This window comes from Pan paniscus, chromosome 14 (genome assembly GCF_029289425.2).
Source record: "Pan paniscus chromosome 14, NHGRI_mPanPan1-v2.0_pri, whole genome shotgun sequence".
NCBI lineage: Eukaryota > Metazoa > Chordata > Mammalia > Primates > Hominidae > Pan > Pan paniscus.
This window is the reverse complement of record NC_073263.2, coordinates 113,867,083-113,882,689: the sequence shown is the minus strand read 5'-3', so window position 1 is coordinate 113,882,689 and position 15,607 is coordinate 113,867,083. Positions and strand designations below refer to the sequence as shown.

General features: G+C 40.1%; 1 protein-coding gene across 3 annotated transcripts in view; it reads right to left on the bottom strand.

Moving 5' to 3' along the window:
* The window catches only part of SPACA7 (sperm acrosome associated 7), a 58,479-nt gene extending 43,098 nt beyond the window's left edge, over positions 1–15,381 (bottom strand). The window contains exon 1 of one of the 3 annotated variants that reach the window (XM_003832095.5): positions 15,224–15,381. In XM_003832095.5, coding sequence (XP_003832143.3) covers positions 15,224–15,368 — 145 coding nt within the window. In that variant the 5' untranslated portion in view covers positions 15,369–15,381. Of the gene's footprint in view, positions 1–12,971; positions 13,055–15,223 lie in introns of those variants that run through there. The other 2 variants (XM_057299618.1, XM_057299619.1) reach the window with 2 other exon arrangements.
* Positions 15,382–15,607: the final 226 nt, after the last annotated feature.

The window sequence follows — 15,607 nt, the reverse complement described above, 5'->3', positions numbered from 1 at the left end:
GTCTGTCCCGTAATTATAATGGAAGTGTTGTGCAAGTCAGCCAGTAAGCATGTGGAGTAAAATATTTGGGTTTTATAACATCCGTGCGGTTTTTAAAGTGCATTGTCAAGTGGAGTGGCTTTGCCATATCCTTCATGTGTCACCTGTGACTTCAGCCTCACGGTTTTAAGGTGCCGCACGCCATGTAATTGTAAGAATCCACTGCTCTTTCTCGATATTTACATCGTGCACATGCTGGCCTCCGTGAAAGGTTTCCCTGTGGAGTTCTGAGACTTCATTCTGGTTAATTTGGGGAAAATAGCACTGCACCCTTCTCAATCACTAGGACCACGTTAACCGCTCTCCTCTCTCCCTCAAGGTCCAACATCTCAAGAAAGCCATGAAACATGGTCAACTCAATTTCTGAGGCAAATGCCTGAAGTGCCCACTGAGTCATTAAGGACCAAGGAGAGTAAGGAAACCCAATGTTCCTCGTGAGAAAGTGATTTAGAAATGATCCCTTAATTGGTCTTCAAGCTGGGGAAGACCTTGGTCACCTGTTTCAACCGTCTGGATGAGGAAATCAGATCTTGGGAGGTAAGGACTAAACTCTGACCTTTTTTCTCTCTTACCCATTCCTTACACAATTGTGACCTGAAAGCTTTCCTAAGGAGTAAGAAGAAGCCAGCTCTGGAAAACAAGAAACGAAAGACCCATTCCTTTGTCTCCTTGAGCCAATCATCCAAGTCTGTGACCAGACTCTCCTCCCTTTTGTGGTTTAAACAGTGCAGCGCCCCCAGCACTCCTTCCTGGTGAGAGACCACTGACCATGGAGTGGCTCTGGCCAGTCCATGTAGGACACGCAGTGAGGGTTTCCTGTCCTCTGCTTCACCTTTGGATGTCAGAGGCTGATATGGTTTGGATTTATGTCCCCACTCAAATCTGAGGTTGAATTGTAATTCCCAGTGTTGGAGGAGGAGCCTGGTGGGAGGTGACTGAATCACGGGGGCTGACATCCCCCTTGCTGTTCTCGTGATAGTGAGTTTTCCCGAGATTTGGTTGTTTACAAGTGCGTAGCACCTGCCCACTCTCTCTGTTCCTCCTGCTGGCCATGTAAGATGTACTTGCTTCTCCTTTGCCTTCTGCCATGATTGTAAGTTTCCTGAGGCCTCCCCAGAAGCAGAAGCCTATACAGTTCACAGAACAGTGAACCAATTAAACCTCTTTTCTTCATAAATTACCCAGTCTCAGGTATGTCTTTATAGCAGTGCAAGAACTGACTAATACAGAGGGCCAAAAATGCTGCTCTCGGATTGTGCTAAAACTGCCATGCTAACACGGCCATTTTTTGAACACGTACCCATGAAAAGGCATGGAGCTCAACTGCACATGGGCAAGGTTCTTCTGTTTACTGAAACCCCTTCTAAAACCCTCCTGACCCTCCCCACTGCGGCACTGGCTGTGCTCCTCTCCATTTTGCTGTGACTTTGCAAACCATACAGAGTGGCCATGGCCCAGATCTCCCCAAACTGGCTCCCAGAGTTCTCTCCTAGATGTAGTCTCTGCACCCGAGTTCTCTTCTCACCGTCTAATCTCCGTTAGCCTCCTTGCACCACTGGATGTGTCCCCCTGGGCCTCCACTCCTCCCCCCACCCCCATTACACCCTTCTCTTCCCGCTCAGCCCCTTGACTCCCAACAGTCCCTGGAGCTTTATGGACCCAGACAACCCCAGATCAACTACCTGATCTGAGGCTGAAAAGGAAAAAGACCAACTGGAAACAGGTGGGGCATTTTATCTACTCAGTGAAGGCTTTGACATATCCAGATGGCTGCTTCAGTCACAGCCTCTGTAAGATTAAATAATATCAGGGGAAAAGAAAGGCTTGAAACTCCCCTTCACAAATGCTGGTTAAGAAAGAAAAATCTTTAGCCCTTATTGAGTGGGTAACCTCAACATATCCCGTTTTTATCAGAAACATAATTCAGATAAAAATATAGAGTGGAGATAAACCAGTGAGTTTTGTGTTACTGTGTTGCCGGACTCATGGCTAAAATTTAAGAATGAAGCCATACAATCACTGTTTTCATGTGTCTGTCTGTATGTGTACGTACTTATGTTACATATATGTGATTTTTTCTACCTCTGGATGGTATTGCTGAAGTAATTATAAAATTCCTTAAAGGAGTTCTATTCAAATTGGCTTAGAGAAAAAAGATGTGCTTGATTAAATATTCCCAGGACTCCCAGAAACAGAGGAGCTAACCCAAATGTTTTTTAAGTTTACATTACTAGGATGGTTGATATATAAAGCTAGTTTGAGACTGTTAAATAAAGACAGTTTGTCTTTGGAATTGTCAGCTATAGATATAATGCAGACATAATTTTATTCTACTTGGGTTACCAGCCAAATAAAAATAGTTAACAGGGAAATAACTGGAGATGATGGTAGCTTTATTTGGTGTCATAGTGAAGCCACCTTTGTAAAATTATGACTGAGACAGTGAAAGAGATTTAACAGGCTCCATTGTGCTTTTAACCTCCAAGCTGTCCTTGCTTATTCCTGAGCACAGGCCGAACTAACTATGGGAGAAGGTTCATAGTTTATAGTATCAACAAAGACGGTAACAGCCCTTTCCCAAAGCAAACTTCTTCTTGCTTGGGGACTAGACTGCCTTTGTAAGACTAACATTAGCCATAAGATTAGAAATTATGGTTTAGGAGTCATGCAGTTGGAGGCTACAAGATTCTGACCTTCTCTAAACTGCTCCTAAGATCACTGCTTGAGATATTTTGCAGACCCTGCACTTGATGGATCAGCTGGCACCACCCAGATGGATGAAGTGGCTCATCTGATCTTGTGGCCCCCACCCAGGAACTGACTTAGTGCAAAAAGTCAGCTTTGACTCCCTATGATTTGATCTCTGACCAATCAGCACTCCTGGCTCACTGGCTTCCCCCTACCCACCAAGTTATCTTTAAAAACTCTGTTTCCCGAATGCTTGGGGAGACTGATTTGAGTAATAAAAAAACTCTGGTCTCCTGCACAGCTGGCTCTGGGTGAATTACTCTTTCTCTATTGCAGTTCCCCTGTTGTGATGAATTGGCTCTGCCTAGGCAGGGGGCAAGGTGAACCCCTTGGGTGGTTACAAATTTGGGGGCTTGTACAATACTGCCTTTTTGGATATCCACCCATGGTTCAGTGGCCCCCCTTCAACAATGGATCCAGAAGCCAGCCAGCCCAAGCAGCTTCCTAGTTCTCTTGGACTAGGGGCTGACTCTGGTACTCTCTCTACTGGCGGGGCACTGCCAACCCAATTTGCATGGATTTAATTGCAATGGAGAAGTAGGTCTGGGGAAACGTCCCTTAACTGTAGCCCTATCAGAGTGTCTGTCTGTAGCCCCATGGTAGGGTATCTGTCTGTAGCCCCACTGTAGGGTGTCTGTTTGGCTCCTTGGGGGTCTCGGCTGGCTCTTTCTAACTAGTAGGAAGATTCCTGGTTTGGGAGACTTCTCCTCACTCAGGAAGATTTTGAGGAGGTTTCCCAGATGGAGAATAGGAGGATAGTTTGAAAGGGATACTCTTGGAGTTCTTAGTTGGGGATCTGATTTGGAAGGCCTTGTGTCCATCTCATCTTAATGTGTGTTTGTGTATGTGGAAGGGATCTCTGAAGGGGTTGCTGATGGAAGTCCAGCAGGCCTAACTCAGAACCCTCCTTATTTGTCTGGTCACATTTGATGAGCCCTAGAGAAGGCTCAATAGGCCTGTCTTCGCCTTGCCCAGATATCTCATTGTGAATTACCGTTCAGAGGTTGTCCATCACCACCTGGAGTGGATCAAAGAAAACAGGGACCAATGGGAAAATGTTTGAGCTTTGCCAGGTTGACATTGGGTGCTGAACGAGGTGACCAATGTTTGTTTTCTTATGTGTGTTTTGCTGGCATAGAAAATGTTAATTCCGTTCTCCTTGCAGCCCACTGGGCAGCATCTTGCAAATTAAGAATCTTGCCTATGGTTCCATAAAACAGGAAATGGTGATTTTCTCTTGTAAAGTGGCTTGAACCCCACAGCTATGGTGCAGTGAGCAGGGTCATCAGAAACCACTCCGTTCTTCTGAAATCTGCATAGAAAGGGAGCCCGCAAGCCTGGTATGCCGATAAAAAGGATAAGAAATTCTTACCAGCCAAATTTCTGGTCTCTCTCTTTCTCTGAGTAAATGGTAAACTATTTGTCTCTCTGCAAGGGTTTAATTAATGGAAAAAGGATTTGTGAAACTAGTCTTAGGTGGTAGCAAATCTGGTGTACTTTGTGCTAAGAATTTGTCTTTCTGTGTTCTGTAATGGAGAAAGAAGTATCACAGGATAGAATGTGGGTTTAGGACCCACTTTCAAGCCTGCTTTTCAAGCCAGACTGGCAGGCTGGTCAGTTACAAACTTTGCTGTGGGTCCCTGAAACCAATACCGGATGAAATTTTTCTGTCTTGTTTTGTGTCCTTAAGAGCTTAACCTTGTGATCATGTGCAGTTACTTTCCCTTGGTTTCACCATCTAGAAGACAGGAATTTGGGGATTCATGTCCTAGTTAGCCCTAAACATTTTCTTAAGCAGTTAAAAGCCTTTGCGAGCTTGAAACTGGTTCTCTAGGCTCCTTCTGGAAAGAGCAATAGAAACTGCTCAATGCTGTAACTCAGTAGCTAAGACTTTGCTTTTTGACAATGGTGGCCTGGGTTCTAGTCTTGGTTTCTGTAATGATTCCTTTCTGATTTCTTATTTATGTAATTTTGCCATTTATTGAGGTTTTTTTCCCTCATAGATAGCTTCTGATTTCCTCTCTTGAATTTTCTTTTCTCTGAACTTGTGGAGATTCTAAATCTTGTAAAGAAAGAAACTTCTTACCATGTTTTTGAAACACCTAGGAGGTTACCTTTGGTAAAGTTCAGAAGCTAAAAATATTAGCCACTTGGCCTGGCTAAAGTCAGGTAATAAGAGATTTGAAGGGATTTCTTTTTTAAAGAGCACCATGGTTAAAAGTCAGGTTAATTAAAAGTGGATAAACAAGGTATAGATGTATTTAAAAGGCCTTTATGTTTTTCTCTTCTTGGATCTTGTTTTTCTGGAAAAAGTTTATTTTTCTTCTCAGTCAACTGTACTATTTGTCTCCATTTTTTTTGTCTCGTCACCCTTAAGGCACACATGAGAGGCCCTAAGATAACTTCTGGTAGCCAAGGACTCCTTGGGAAAAACAGAGGAGGCACCACAGACTCTGTTTTGCAAACAAACAAACACCAAAAAACAAACAAAAAACGACTCTGTTTTCCTCGTGAAACCCCAGGAATTAAAAGTGGATAAATCCCTCTCAAAATAAAAGGCTATGTTCTGTTTTGCATTGTGTCATCTGACAGTTTTGAGTTTTGGGGGTATCAGAAACTACTTCACAGTATAAAAAAGCTTTGGTGTATAATAACTAGGTAGGAAATCTACTTTAAGGGGTGGCTAATAGTAGTTAAGGAGGAATACTTGACTCTTTGCCTACTTGGATCAGCGATGCATGCTCTTGGGCATCTGGAAGATAGGGAAACATCCCCACCCTCACTGAGAGATGGGACTCCCATGGGGGATGGTCTAATTACAACATGGGCTGACTGGCTTTGGGTTGCCTTGCAATAAAATGCGCAGTAGAAGCATTGCACTGTCTTCTCCCGTAGTACTTTTCTCCTTTTGGGGATCCAGTGTTCAGTATAAAATGGCACCCTTAATTTTAGGGATCTGTCTTTGCCTTCCAGCTCTGCCTGCTTATTAGGCCCTAGAAGTTTCATGCTTTCCCAGCCCCATTCCTCCAAGGGCTCCACCCTGAAGCCAGTCATCCAATTAAAAAACTGGCCAATGAAAAATCTTACAAGTGCTGAATCTTTTGTCTGTCTATTTATATGTGTTGTATGCTTGTTTATATATAAAAGCACTCTGATTAATTGACTTAAAAAATAAGCACTTAAATCAAATGTTTTGTCAGAAAAGTAGAAACTTTAATGCATTTTTGTTCACATGACCAGTAATCTTTTAGAAATAAAAGCAGTTTTAAAAATTATTAGTAAAATAAAATATTTTTAAAATGTAGACATTTGGTCTAAATTAAGGTCAAATATCAGATTTGCTAAATGTTTTAAGGTCAAACTGTTTCCTTGACTTTTAAAAATTGTTCAGTTTACCTACTTTGAAGCATTAGATTATAGATAAGGCCTGGAGACATGTGGAGAGGCATGCCGCTAGCTATGCTGAAAAGACTCAGACCTTATCTTCATTTGTATCTCATGTCCTAGGCTGCAACCCTAGTACATAATTAAAATAGCTTACTTACCAGGTTTTTCACTAAAAATAAAAGTTGCTAAGAATTAACATTATAACATAAAATTAAGATTACTGGAGAAACAGTTTTATATACAAGATGTGTAGGGAACGTGTTTTTGGTAGAAGATTATAAGAAGGCATAGGAATATGGCTTTTGTTAAAGGGAATGCAATTTTGTCTAGTTCAGAGAGTTTTAAAGATTGTCTTAACCTAAAAGAGTAATGGGACAAAACTAAAGGTTTAAGCAAAGTGAAAAGGGTTTGTAAAGGGTTGATCTTATACAAAATTCTGTGGGTTTAAACAAGTTGGCTGAGATTTAATTAGCTTTTTTCTGTAGGCTAAAATATTAAAATCATACTGATGTGGGGCCAGAATTTGGGCCCATGTGTCCAAATAATAGGGTTTTCTTAGAAAATTCATCTACTCTTTGATGGAAAATTGTAAAGGTTTCTAAAAGTTTATAAAAATCTTACCTTATGGTCAAACTAATTAAAACCTGATAGAGATATAAAATTTTATTTGATAAACTAGCTTCAACATTAAAAATGCACCAATACATACATGAAATTTGGTTTTCTCTTTTGAAGACAAATTTTATGTAATGTTAAAATATAATGAAAGAGTTTTGTTTTCTCCTTTGGGTAAATGACAGGGAAAAAAGGGAGGAGAGAGAAGAGACAAGGTCAGTTAGCCTCATGCTGTCTTTATTGGGTCTTGTTTGGAAAGCTAAGTGTCCTCTATCAGAGTAAAGGTTTTTCTTTTAAGATTTTGAAGTTATCATTTTGGCTAAATAAATGACTTATTATAATGACGTGGGATTCTATTTTGTGATATCCAGTGTTTTAAACCTTTGCTATTTGACAAACGTTCCAAAATCAAATTATAAATTTTGTCTATTTCTAATCTAATATTTAAATATTAGGTCCTTTAAAGTCCAAAAATGACATGTGGCTTATTTGGTATAAAAACCATACAGGAAACATTGTCAAATACAAAATGGTGTTTGGCTTTCTTTGGGCTATATTTGTGTAAATGTGTTATTAATATATGTTCCAAAATTATGTAAAACTCCTATAATTCTAATATAACTCAGTATATGTTATCAGTAATAATTTTAATTATTATGTTAAATGACTGTGTGATACAGAGGTAACAAATTTCCTTGTCAATGGTGTCTTTAATAGTGGCTATACTAATTGTTTTGTCATCTGCAAACATTTTGTCTTGCTTTAGTCCTTTTCAAAAGGCAGTTTATAATCAAATATAAAACTCTAAGTATAGGTCTCAGATAACTTTAAAAATTATGTTATTGGAATAAAGAAAAAACCCAAACTTTAGAACTCTTATGGAAAACTAACGTATTAAACATTGCTAAACCTTTTGTTTTCCAAGTCAAGAGAACTTATTTCTTTAAAGCTATTTGCAACTTTTAACAAGTGAGTAAAATATACTCCTGTGAACAAAATTTACAACATATTTGTTTCTCTCTACCTGATTTCTCCAAAATTTGAAAACTATTTCTAAGTATTCTCAATTTATGGTAGTATAGTTAATTGCATAAGTGCAATAAAAATCTGTTTTCTTTTGTAACAGGACACAATTGGAGAAATTGGTCATTTTACCAAGGCTTTAACTGGACTGGCATGCTTCTTTAAAGAATCAAAGTTAACTTATAAAGCCAATTAAAGCCCGTTGGGAAATCTGGCCTCATACCTTGTCCACACAGAGTCCCTGTACAAGGTTCCTGACCTGTGCTAAATAAAAAATGTCACTTTCTAACAGGCCCAGGAACTGCAAGATATCTTGGGACCTCAAGAAAAGAGGAATTTGCTCAACTCATAGGTATTTAAGGTTACAAATCCATGGCTGGGCTCGGCTTTTAAAAAGTCTTATCTAAAATTCTTCATGGAACAAAGTTCCATCAAAGCCCATTAAAACCTAAGTGAAAAATAATTATTCTAGTTGTACTTCATGCAAATAATCAAGCCAAGTACTATAAGACTAAAGTTTATTTTGTAAATTGTAAATCATTTCTATCATGATTTGTTTTTCTTTAAAAAATAGGGACTGGAGAGAGAAAAATCATGCTTCCAAAAAACCTATAGTACATTGCTGTTAGTGCTTCTTAAGGTTTTTTTGGGCAGTTTAGACTAAATTATAAATTCTTTATGAGTTAGAATCCCCAAACTAATGCTTTTAAATATTTTTCAGTCTGTCTTTCTTTCTTTCTCTTTCTTTCTTTCTTTCTTTCTTTCTTTCTTTCTTTCTTTCTTTCTTTCTTTCTTTCTCTTTCTTTCTCTCTCTCTTTCTTTCCTTCTGTCTTTCTTTCTTTCTCTCTCTCTCTCTTTCTTTCTTTCCTTCTGTCTCTCTCTCTCTCTCTCTCTTTTTAGACGGAGTTTCACTCTTGTTGCCCAGGCTGGAGTGCAATAGCTCAATCTCAGCTTACTGCAACTGCTGCCTCCCAGGTTCAAGTGATTCTCCTGCCTCAGCCTCCCTAGTAGCTGGGATTACAGGCACCTGCCACCATGCCTGGCTAATTTTTTGTATTTTTAGTAGAGACAGGGTATCACCATGTTGGCCAGGCTGGTCTCGAACTCCTGACCTCAGGTGATCCACCTGCCTCAGTCTCCAAAAGTGCTGGGATTACAGGTGTAAGCCACCGCACCTGGCCTCAAATCTTTGCTTTTAAAATTAAAAATTGTACTCCTTATCCTAGGACTCATTATTTACCTTATAGTATGCTGTTTACTTAAATACTGTACTAAAACTATAGATAAAGGTAATAATGTTTTTACCACACAAGCCTTGGAAGCCCAGCCAGGCCTGCATGTGTCGCCCAGACAGTTGCAAAACGGTTCCACTCTTCTCACCTTGGGGTTCATTCCCATTCCCACTACGTCCCCTGTCAGTGGGAAGAAGCCAGAGCAATGACAGCCTTTTCCCGTCTTCACAGCCTGCACCTGAAGATTAAGGTGTTATTGGCCAGGCATGGTGGCTCATGCCTGTAGTCACAGCACTTTGGGAGGCCGAGGCGGGCGGACCATGAGGTCAAGAAATCGAGACGCGCCTCTGCACTCCAGTCTGGCAACAGAGTGAGACTCTGTCAAAAACAAAACAAAACAAAAACAAAAACAAAAAAGATTAAGGTGCTATAAAACCCAAAGGGAGAGATTGAAACCACGTTTGCAAGATTATGACTGAGACAGTGAAAGAGCTCCAGCTTAACTGACTCCCTCTTGCTTCTAACATCCAATCTGTCCTTGTTTACTCCTGGGCATAGGCTGAACTAACCTTGGGAGAAACCTAGTTGATAGTTTAAACAAAGACGGTAACAGCCCTTTCCCAAAGCAGTCCTCCTTCTTGCCTGGGGTCTAGATTGCTTTTGTAGGGCTAACATTAGCCCCAAGATTAGAAATTATATGGTTTAGAGTTATGCAGCTGGAGGCCACAAGATTCTGACCTTCTCTAAACTGCTCCTAAGATCACTGCTTGAGATATTTTGCAGACCCTGCCCTTGATGGATCAGCTGGCACCACACAGATGGATAAAGTGGCTCATCTGATCTTGTGGCCCCCACCCGGGAACTGACTCAGTGCAAAAAGACAGCTTTGACTCCCTATGATTTCATCCCTGACCAGTCAGCACTCTTGCCTCACTGGCTTCCCTCCACTCACAAAGTTATCCTTAAAAACTCTGTTTCCCGAATGCCTGGGGAGACTGATTTGAGTAATAAAAAAACTCTGGTCTCCTGCACAGCTGGCTCTGCGTGAATTACTCTTTCTCTATTGCAGTTCCCCTGTCTTGATGAATTGGCTCTGCCTGGGCAGGGGGCAAGTGAACCCCTTGGGCAGTTACAATAGCGTGTCTGCATTTTTTTTTTTTTTTTGGGACAGGGTCTCATTCTGTCAGCCAGGCTGGAGTGCAGGGGTGTGACCATGACTCACTGCAGCCTCGACCTCCCGGGCTCAGGTGATCCTCCCATCTGAGCCTCCCAAGCAGCCAGAACTATAGACACGTGCCACCACACCCTGCTAATTTCTGCATTTTTTTTGGTAGAGATGGGGTTTCACCATATTTCCCAGGCTGGTTTTAAATTCCTGGGCTCAAGTGATCCACCAGCTTTAACCTCCCAAAGTGCTGGGATTAGAGGTGTGAGCCACTGCACCCAACCTGTGTTTGCCTTTTAAAAACAGTTTCTAAACATCTATCTGGTGACTCATAACCCTGGTGTCATGATCAGTTAAGTAAAACAAGAGTTTCATTAATAATTTTTAAATAAGATAAGCTATTGAAACACTCAGTACTAAGCACAAGTTTTCTTATTTTATATGATACAGAGAGACTAAATGTATTTGAGTCTGTTAACAAAAGTTGTTTTTGCCACCTTGAAAAATTATGCTGTAGATAAATATATCTCTAAAAATTGTAAGATGGTATAGTCATACAATTTGCTACTTTGTTACAGAATGCTATATGTGACACAATTCACAACTGTCTACTCCTAGTTTTCTCTATTGAACATTGTAATCAACATAATCAACATGTGTAATTAAAACTACTGGAAATAATGAGGGTGAAGAAAAACAACTTCCTGTGCAAAGTATAAAGGAAAGTAAGATCTGTTTTTGATAAGAAAGCTTATGTGATATGAAGAATGTGTTTTTGTTGACGAAAAAGGTGAGTAATTTTGTCCTAAAGTGGTTTAAAATTTGTTTTTTCAGGAAGAGAAAAAACCGGACAAAATGTGTAAATTAGTATGGAAAGATGTAACGAGTCTCTGAGAAAAAAAGAGAGAGAGAAAAATCTTGTGTGGTGAAGATACACTAGCAGTAAATGAATTTTATTATAAGATTTTATAGATGAGCTTTAGTATCAATAGTGTAGCAATGCGGTACTGGAGTTTGATTTTCTCTGCCTGCTAAAAGGCCAAAGTTTTGTTGAATTACTGGTCTGTTTTTTTTTTTTTTTTTTTTTTGAGACTGAGTTTTGCTCTTGTTGCCTAGGCTGGAGTGCAATGGCGTGATCTTGGCTCACTGCAACCTCCACTTCCTGGGTCCAAGTGATTCTCCTGCCTCAGCCTCCCAAGTAGCTGGGATTACAGGCATGCACCACCATGTCTGGCTAATTTTGTAGAGATGGGGTTTCACCATGTTGGTCAGACTTATCTTGAAATACTGACATCAGATTATCCGCCCATATTGGCCTCCCAAAGTGCTGGGATTACAGGCATGAGCCACCACGCCAGGCCTGGTCTGTTCTTAATAAGAGATTGTAAGAGGTACTTGTTTCTTACCTGTTGAGTAGTCTTACTAGGAAACAAAGATTCTGTGTCTTATCAAATATTTCCTGTGTTTCATGTTTTCTTTATCATGTTTTTGATTACTTAAGAAAACTGAGTCTCCTCAATATTAAAAGAGCTAAATTGTTTTAAAAACCATGCTACTTCCTATATTTTCTTTAAAAATTCTTTACTGTCATTTAACTTAAATGGATAGCTACCATTTCATAGTAACTTATGATCCTATTTAACCAAATATTCAAACCTTTTATAATTTTTGACAACTTCATCCAAGTAAAATTCTAAATGAAGAATTTTGACCTCAAACTAATTTTGAGATTTCCCAAAGGGCCACCAGAAAATCTCAAAGGATTTGTTCTCTCACTTGGTGAAAAGAAAGATGTTAAACTAATTAGCTTTATTTGATACATTAAATTCGTAAAAAGCATTGTCAAATAAGGGATGTTTAACCTTCTTTATATTTGTATGCATATATGTTATAAGTGTTTCAGAAATTGTTTAAAATTCCTAGAAATTTTCACTGTCCTTACTGTCCATGATATGTCCTGGTATAAAGTTATGAGTCCTAATTTCCATTATTGTCTTGTAATGTTGTATGTCACAGAAACAACCAAATTTCCTTGTCAATTGCAGCATAATGAACTCTCATCAGATTTTTAACCATGGCCATTTTATGCATTTTATGCCTTTTGTCATTCAAGACAATTATTGTTTTACTCTGATGCTTTTTTGAAAGCTTTTGCAATCAGCTACAGTCCAAAAATTCTTTGTCTTCAAGGAGATTTTTAGGTAAGCCTCTGCCAAGTACTCTGGAGTAAGGTTTCTGACGCCTCTAAGATTGCACTATTAGGCTGGACTTTTCCAGAGCTCAGGGAGACATTGACGGATTTGTAAACCTGCTAACCCAAGATCAAGTAGATCAAGAATTAATGATGTGGGACTCAATGTGGGGACGATTATAATTTTTCTGAATTTTCTTGGAAATGTTTCTGGTTTTTTAATGTTTTGTTTTCCAGATTTAAAGAACTCTCTGCTTCCGGTTTCTCTTAGGCTATGCATAACGGACAACAATTTGGTAATTACACTTTCATAAACAAAAATGAAGCATTTATATTTTTTGTCCCACCTGATTACTCTAGAATTTGGATATTATGATTTTCAGGACCATACAATTGTTTGCATAAGTTTAATAAAAATTGATTCTCCTTGCAACAGGACACGATTGGAAACATTGGTCATATTACCAAGGCTTTGACTGGAATGTCATATTTGAGATTGATACATAGAATCAGATGTGACCAGACAGTTTTTAAAAACTGAGGTTGATTTGATGGAGCTGGAGAAACTGACCTGCTACCTGGCTCACTGGGTCCCCATCCCACAGGTGAGTGAAGAAGGTCATTTGCTGGCAGATCCAGGAACTTTGGGAACCTCGAGACCTTCGGAAGAGAGAAATTCACCCAAGTCTTTAGGTACCACACGTGAAGTCTGATGCTGAGTTTTTGGCTGGGCTTCCTAGCCTCAAAAAGCCTTTAAAAAATCTAATCTGAGATTCCTTGTAAAAAGCTCCAGCAAAGAAAACTCAATTTATGTGGTCCATTACCATTCTTGCTGCACTTATGTAAAGAATCAGACCAAATCTTGTAAGATGTGATATATTTTTGAGACAAGAATAGCATTACTTCGGTTATCTTGATCAAAAAAAGGGGGTGACTATAGAGCCATATTTTATGTTTTAATGAAAAATGGTAGCACACCCTTGTGAGTTATAACTCTGTGTATTCTACTTTTTTAAATCTTTTGATAAACTCCACCTTACTTTCTACTTTGTTATCTACCTGTAAACTGGACTGGATCCTGAAGCCTTTTAGAGTCCTTCAATGTTCCCAGGCTAACATTTCCAGTCTTTCTTCTGCCCTCCTGACTGGGTGTTAGTGAGAACTAAAGCCTGACATCTCAGGCCTTCCGTGGGACCATCTGGAAACGCTGAAGCTGGACACATCCATGCTCTGCCCCCAGCATAACCATGACTGTGGCTCTGATGGTCATGATGTCACCAAGGACACACCCCCTGCAAACTAGGAAATCCATCCTTGCCCCATTGGCTGAAGATGCCTCGAGCCCAAAATCCAGAAATCTTCTCAAGAGACTGCCCTCTGGATTCAGAAACTGCGTTTCCAACTATAAACCTTTGTTTTTCTTCTCTTTTTCATAGACATTCCCCTCATTAAATTCCCGACTACTTGTACCATCCAGCACACATCCTCCACCAGATGAAAAATGGACTTATCTTGTTCAAAGGGCAAAGGAATGTCTCTTCTTTCTTGAACAAGAGGAGGGAATGAGAAAGCCTCGCTCCTTGACTTACCTCATGCCAGGCTCCTCTGAGTCTTCTCTTTGACTAGGCCTTGACCCTAGCTTCTGCTTTTGTCTGCTTTTCCCCATGTTTAGTAGGAATCCTGTGAAGTCTTTTAGTGGAAATCCCCTAGTCTTGGCCTGGTCACCCTTGATATCTGATCAAATTCCTCACCCTCCATCTTTGATTATTTTATCGCCTTGGCTTCCTTTCAGGTCTGGCCTCCTGTTTGGCCAAACACAATATACACAATAACTGAACTTGAGGGTGAATACATGGAGGTTCATGATATTCTTCCAAGTTAGAAATTTTCCATAATAAAAAGTTAAAGTAAGTAACATATGCAACTCTCTCATGGACGTCTAGATTTTAAAAGGTCTTCAAAGATAGCAGACCTTTGTGTCCTGTTGCAAGGATAATCCATTTTTATTAAACTTATGCAAACAATTATATGGTCCTGAAAATCATAATATCCAAATTCTAGAGTAATCAGGTGGGACAAAAAATATAAATGCTTCATTTTTGTTTATAAAAGCCTTCTTGGCCTTTGCTGAATCAGTTTAGCAAAGAATTCTCCTACCTTTTAGCAATGTGCATCCACTGACCCACCCTGATCCTTGGCTACAAATCTCCACTGTCCCTGTGTTTGGAGTTGAGCCCACTCTCCACTATTATGAGACACCATGGTAGTAGCCCCCTTTGAATAAAGGCTGCCTGCCCATCTTTAGCAAGCATCACAAATATTTTTTAACGGTATGAGCTGAGATAAAGGCTTTTGGTAATTATGTTAGTCTGATTATGACATTGTAGATAATGCTTTTATCTCTTCGCAAGAAAATGTTTTACATGAGGTGGTAAGGCATCTGGGACGGTGCTAAAATACTCCCCAAACAAGAAAAGTGTGTGTATGTGGTGTGGAGTGTGTATGTGTGTGTGTGTAGAAAAAAACAAAATATGCACAATAATTGAACCTGAGGGTGAATACGCGAAGGTTCATGATATTCTTCCCAGTTAGAAATTTTCCATAATAAAAAGTTAAAATAAGTAACATTTGCAACTTTCCTATGGACATCTAGATTTTAAAAAGTCTTCAAAGATAGAAAGACTTTTCAGCTACATTCATTCCCCAAGGAATAAATGGTAAATTCATGTAGGCTGAGAATAAGAGGAATCCATGGGAGAAGAGGCCGCCGCTCCCCACCTGGTTCAGTTCTCTTTCTGCTGAGCCATCCCTGCGGGGCCCTACCTGGAACCACGGTTCTTGGCCGGAGCTCAGTTTCTTGCCAACAGCACAGCAGGAGGACAAAGCAGAGGGTCCCGTCTCCTTGGCTCACTGCCATGCTCCCTCCAGCTGAAGGAGAAGGACGTTCTGAAGGTTGACAGTTTCCCATCCTTGGTCTCCAGGACACTGTGGAATGTCAGGACCTGTGACATCACAACCAGGAAGGGAGCTGGGGTCCTGCCCTGGTGGGGAGGTCATGTCCAGGGACCTGTGACATCAGCACCAGGAAGGGAGCTGGCATCTTGCCTGGGGCGGGGGGCAGGGTTTCTGTCCAGAGTCTGTGACTGGGAAGCAGGGAGGAGGCTCACTGGGGTCTTAAGATAATAGAGATCCTCTCCACTCTTTCTT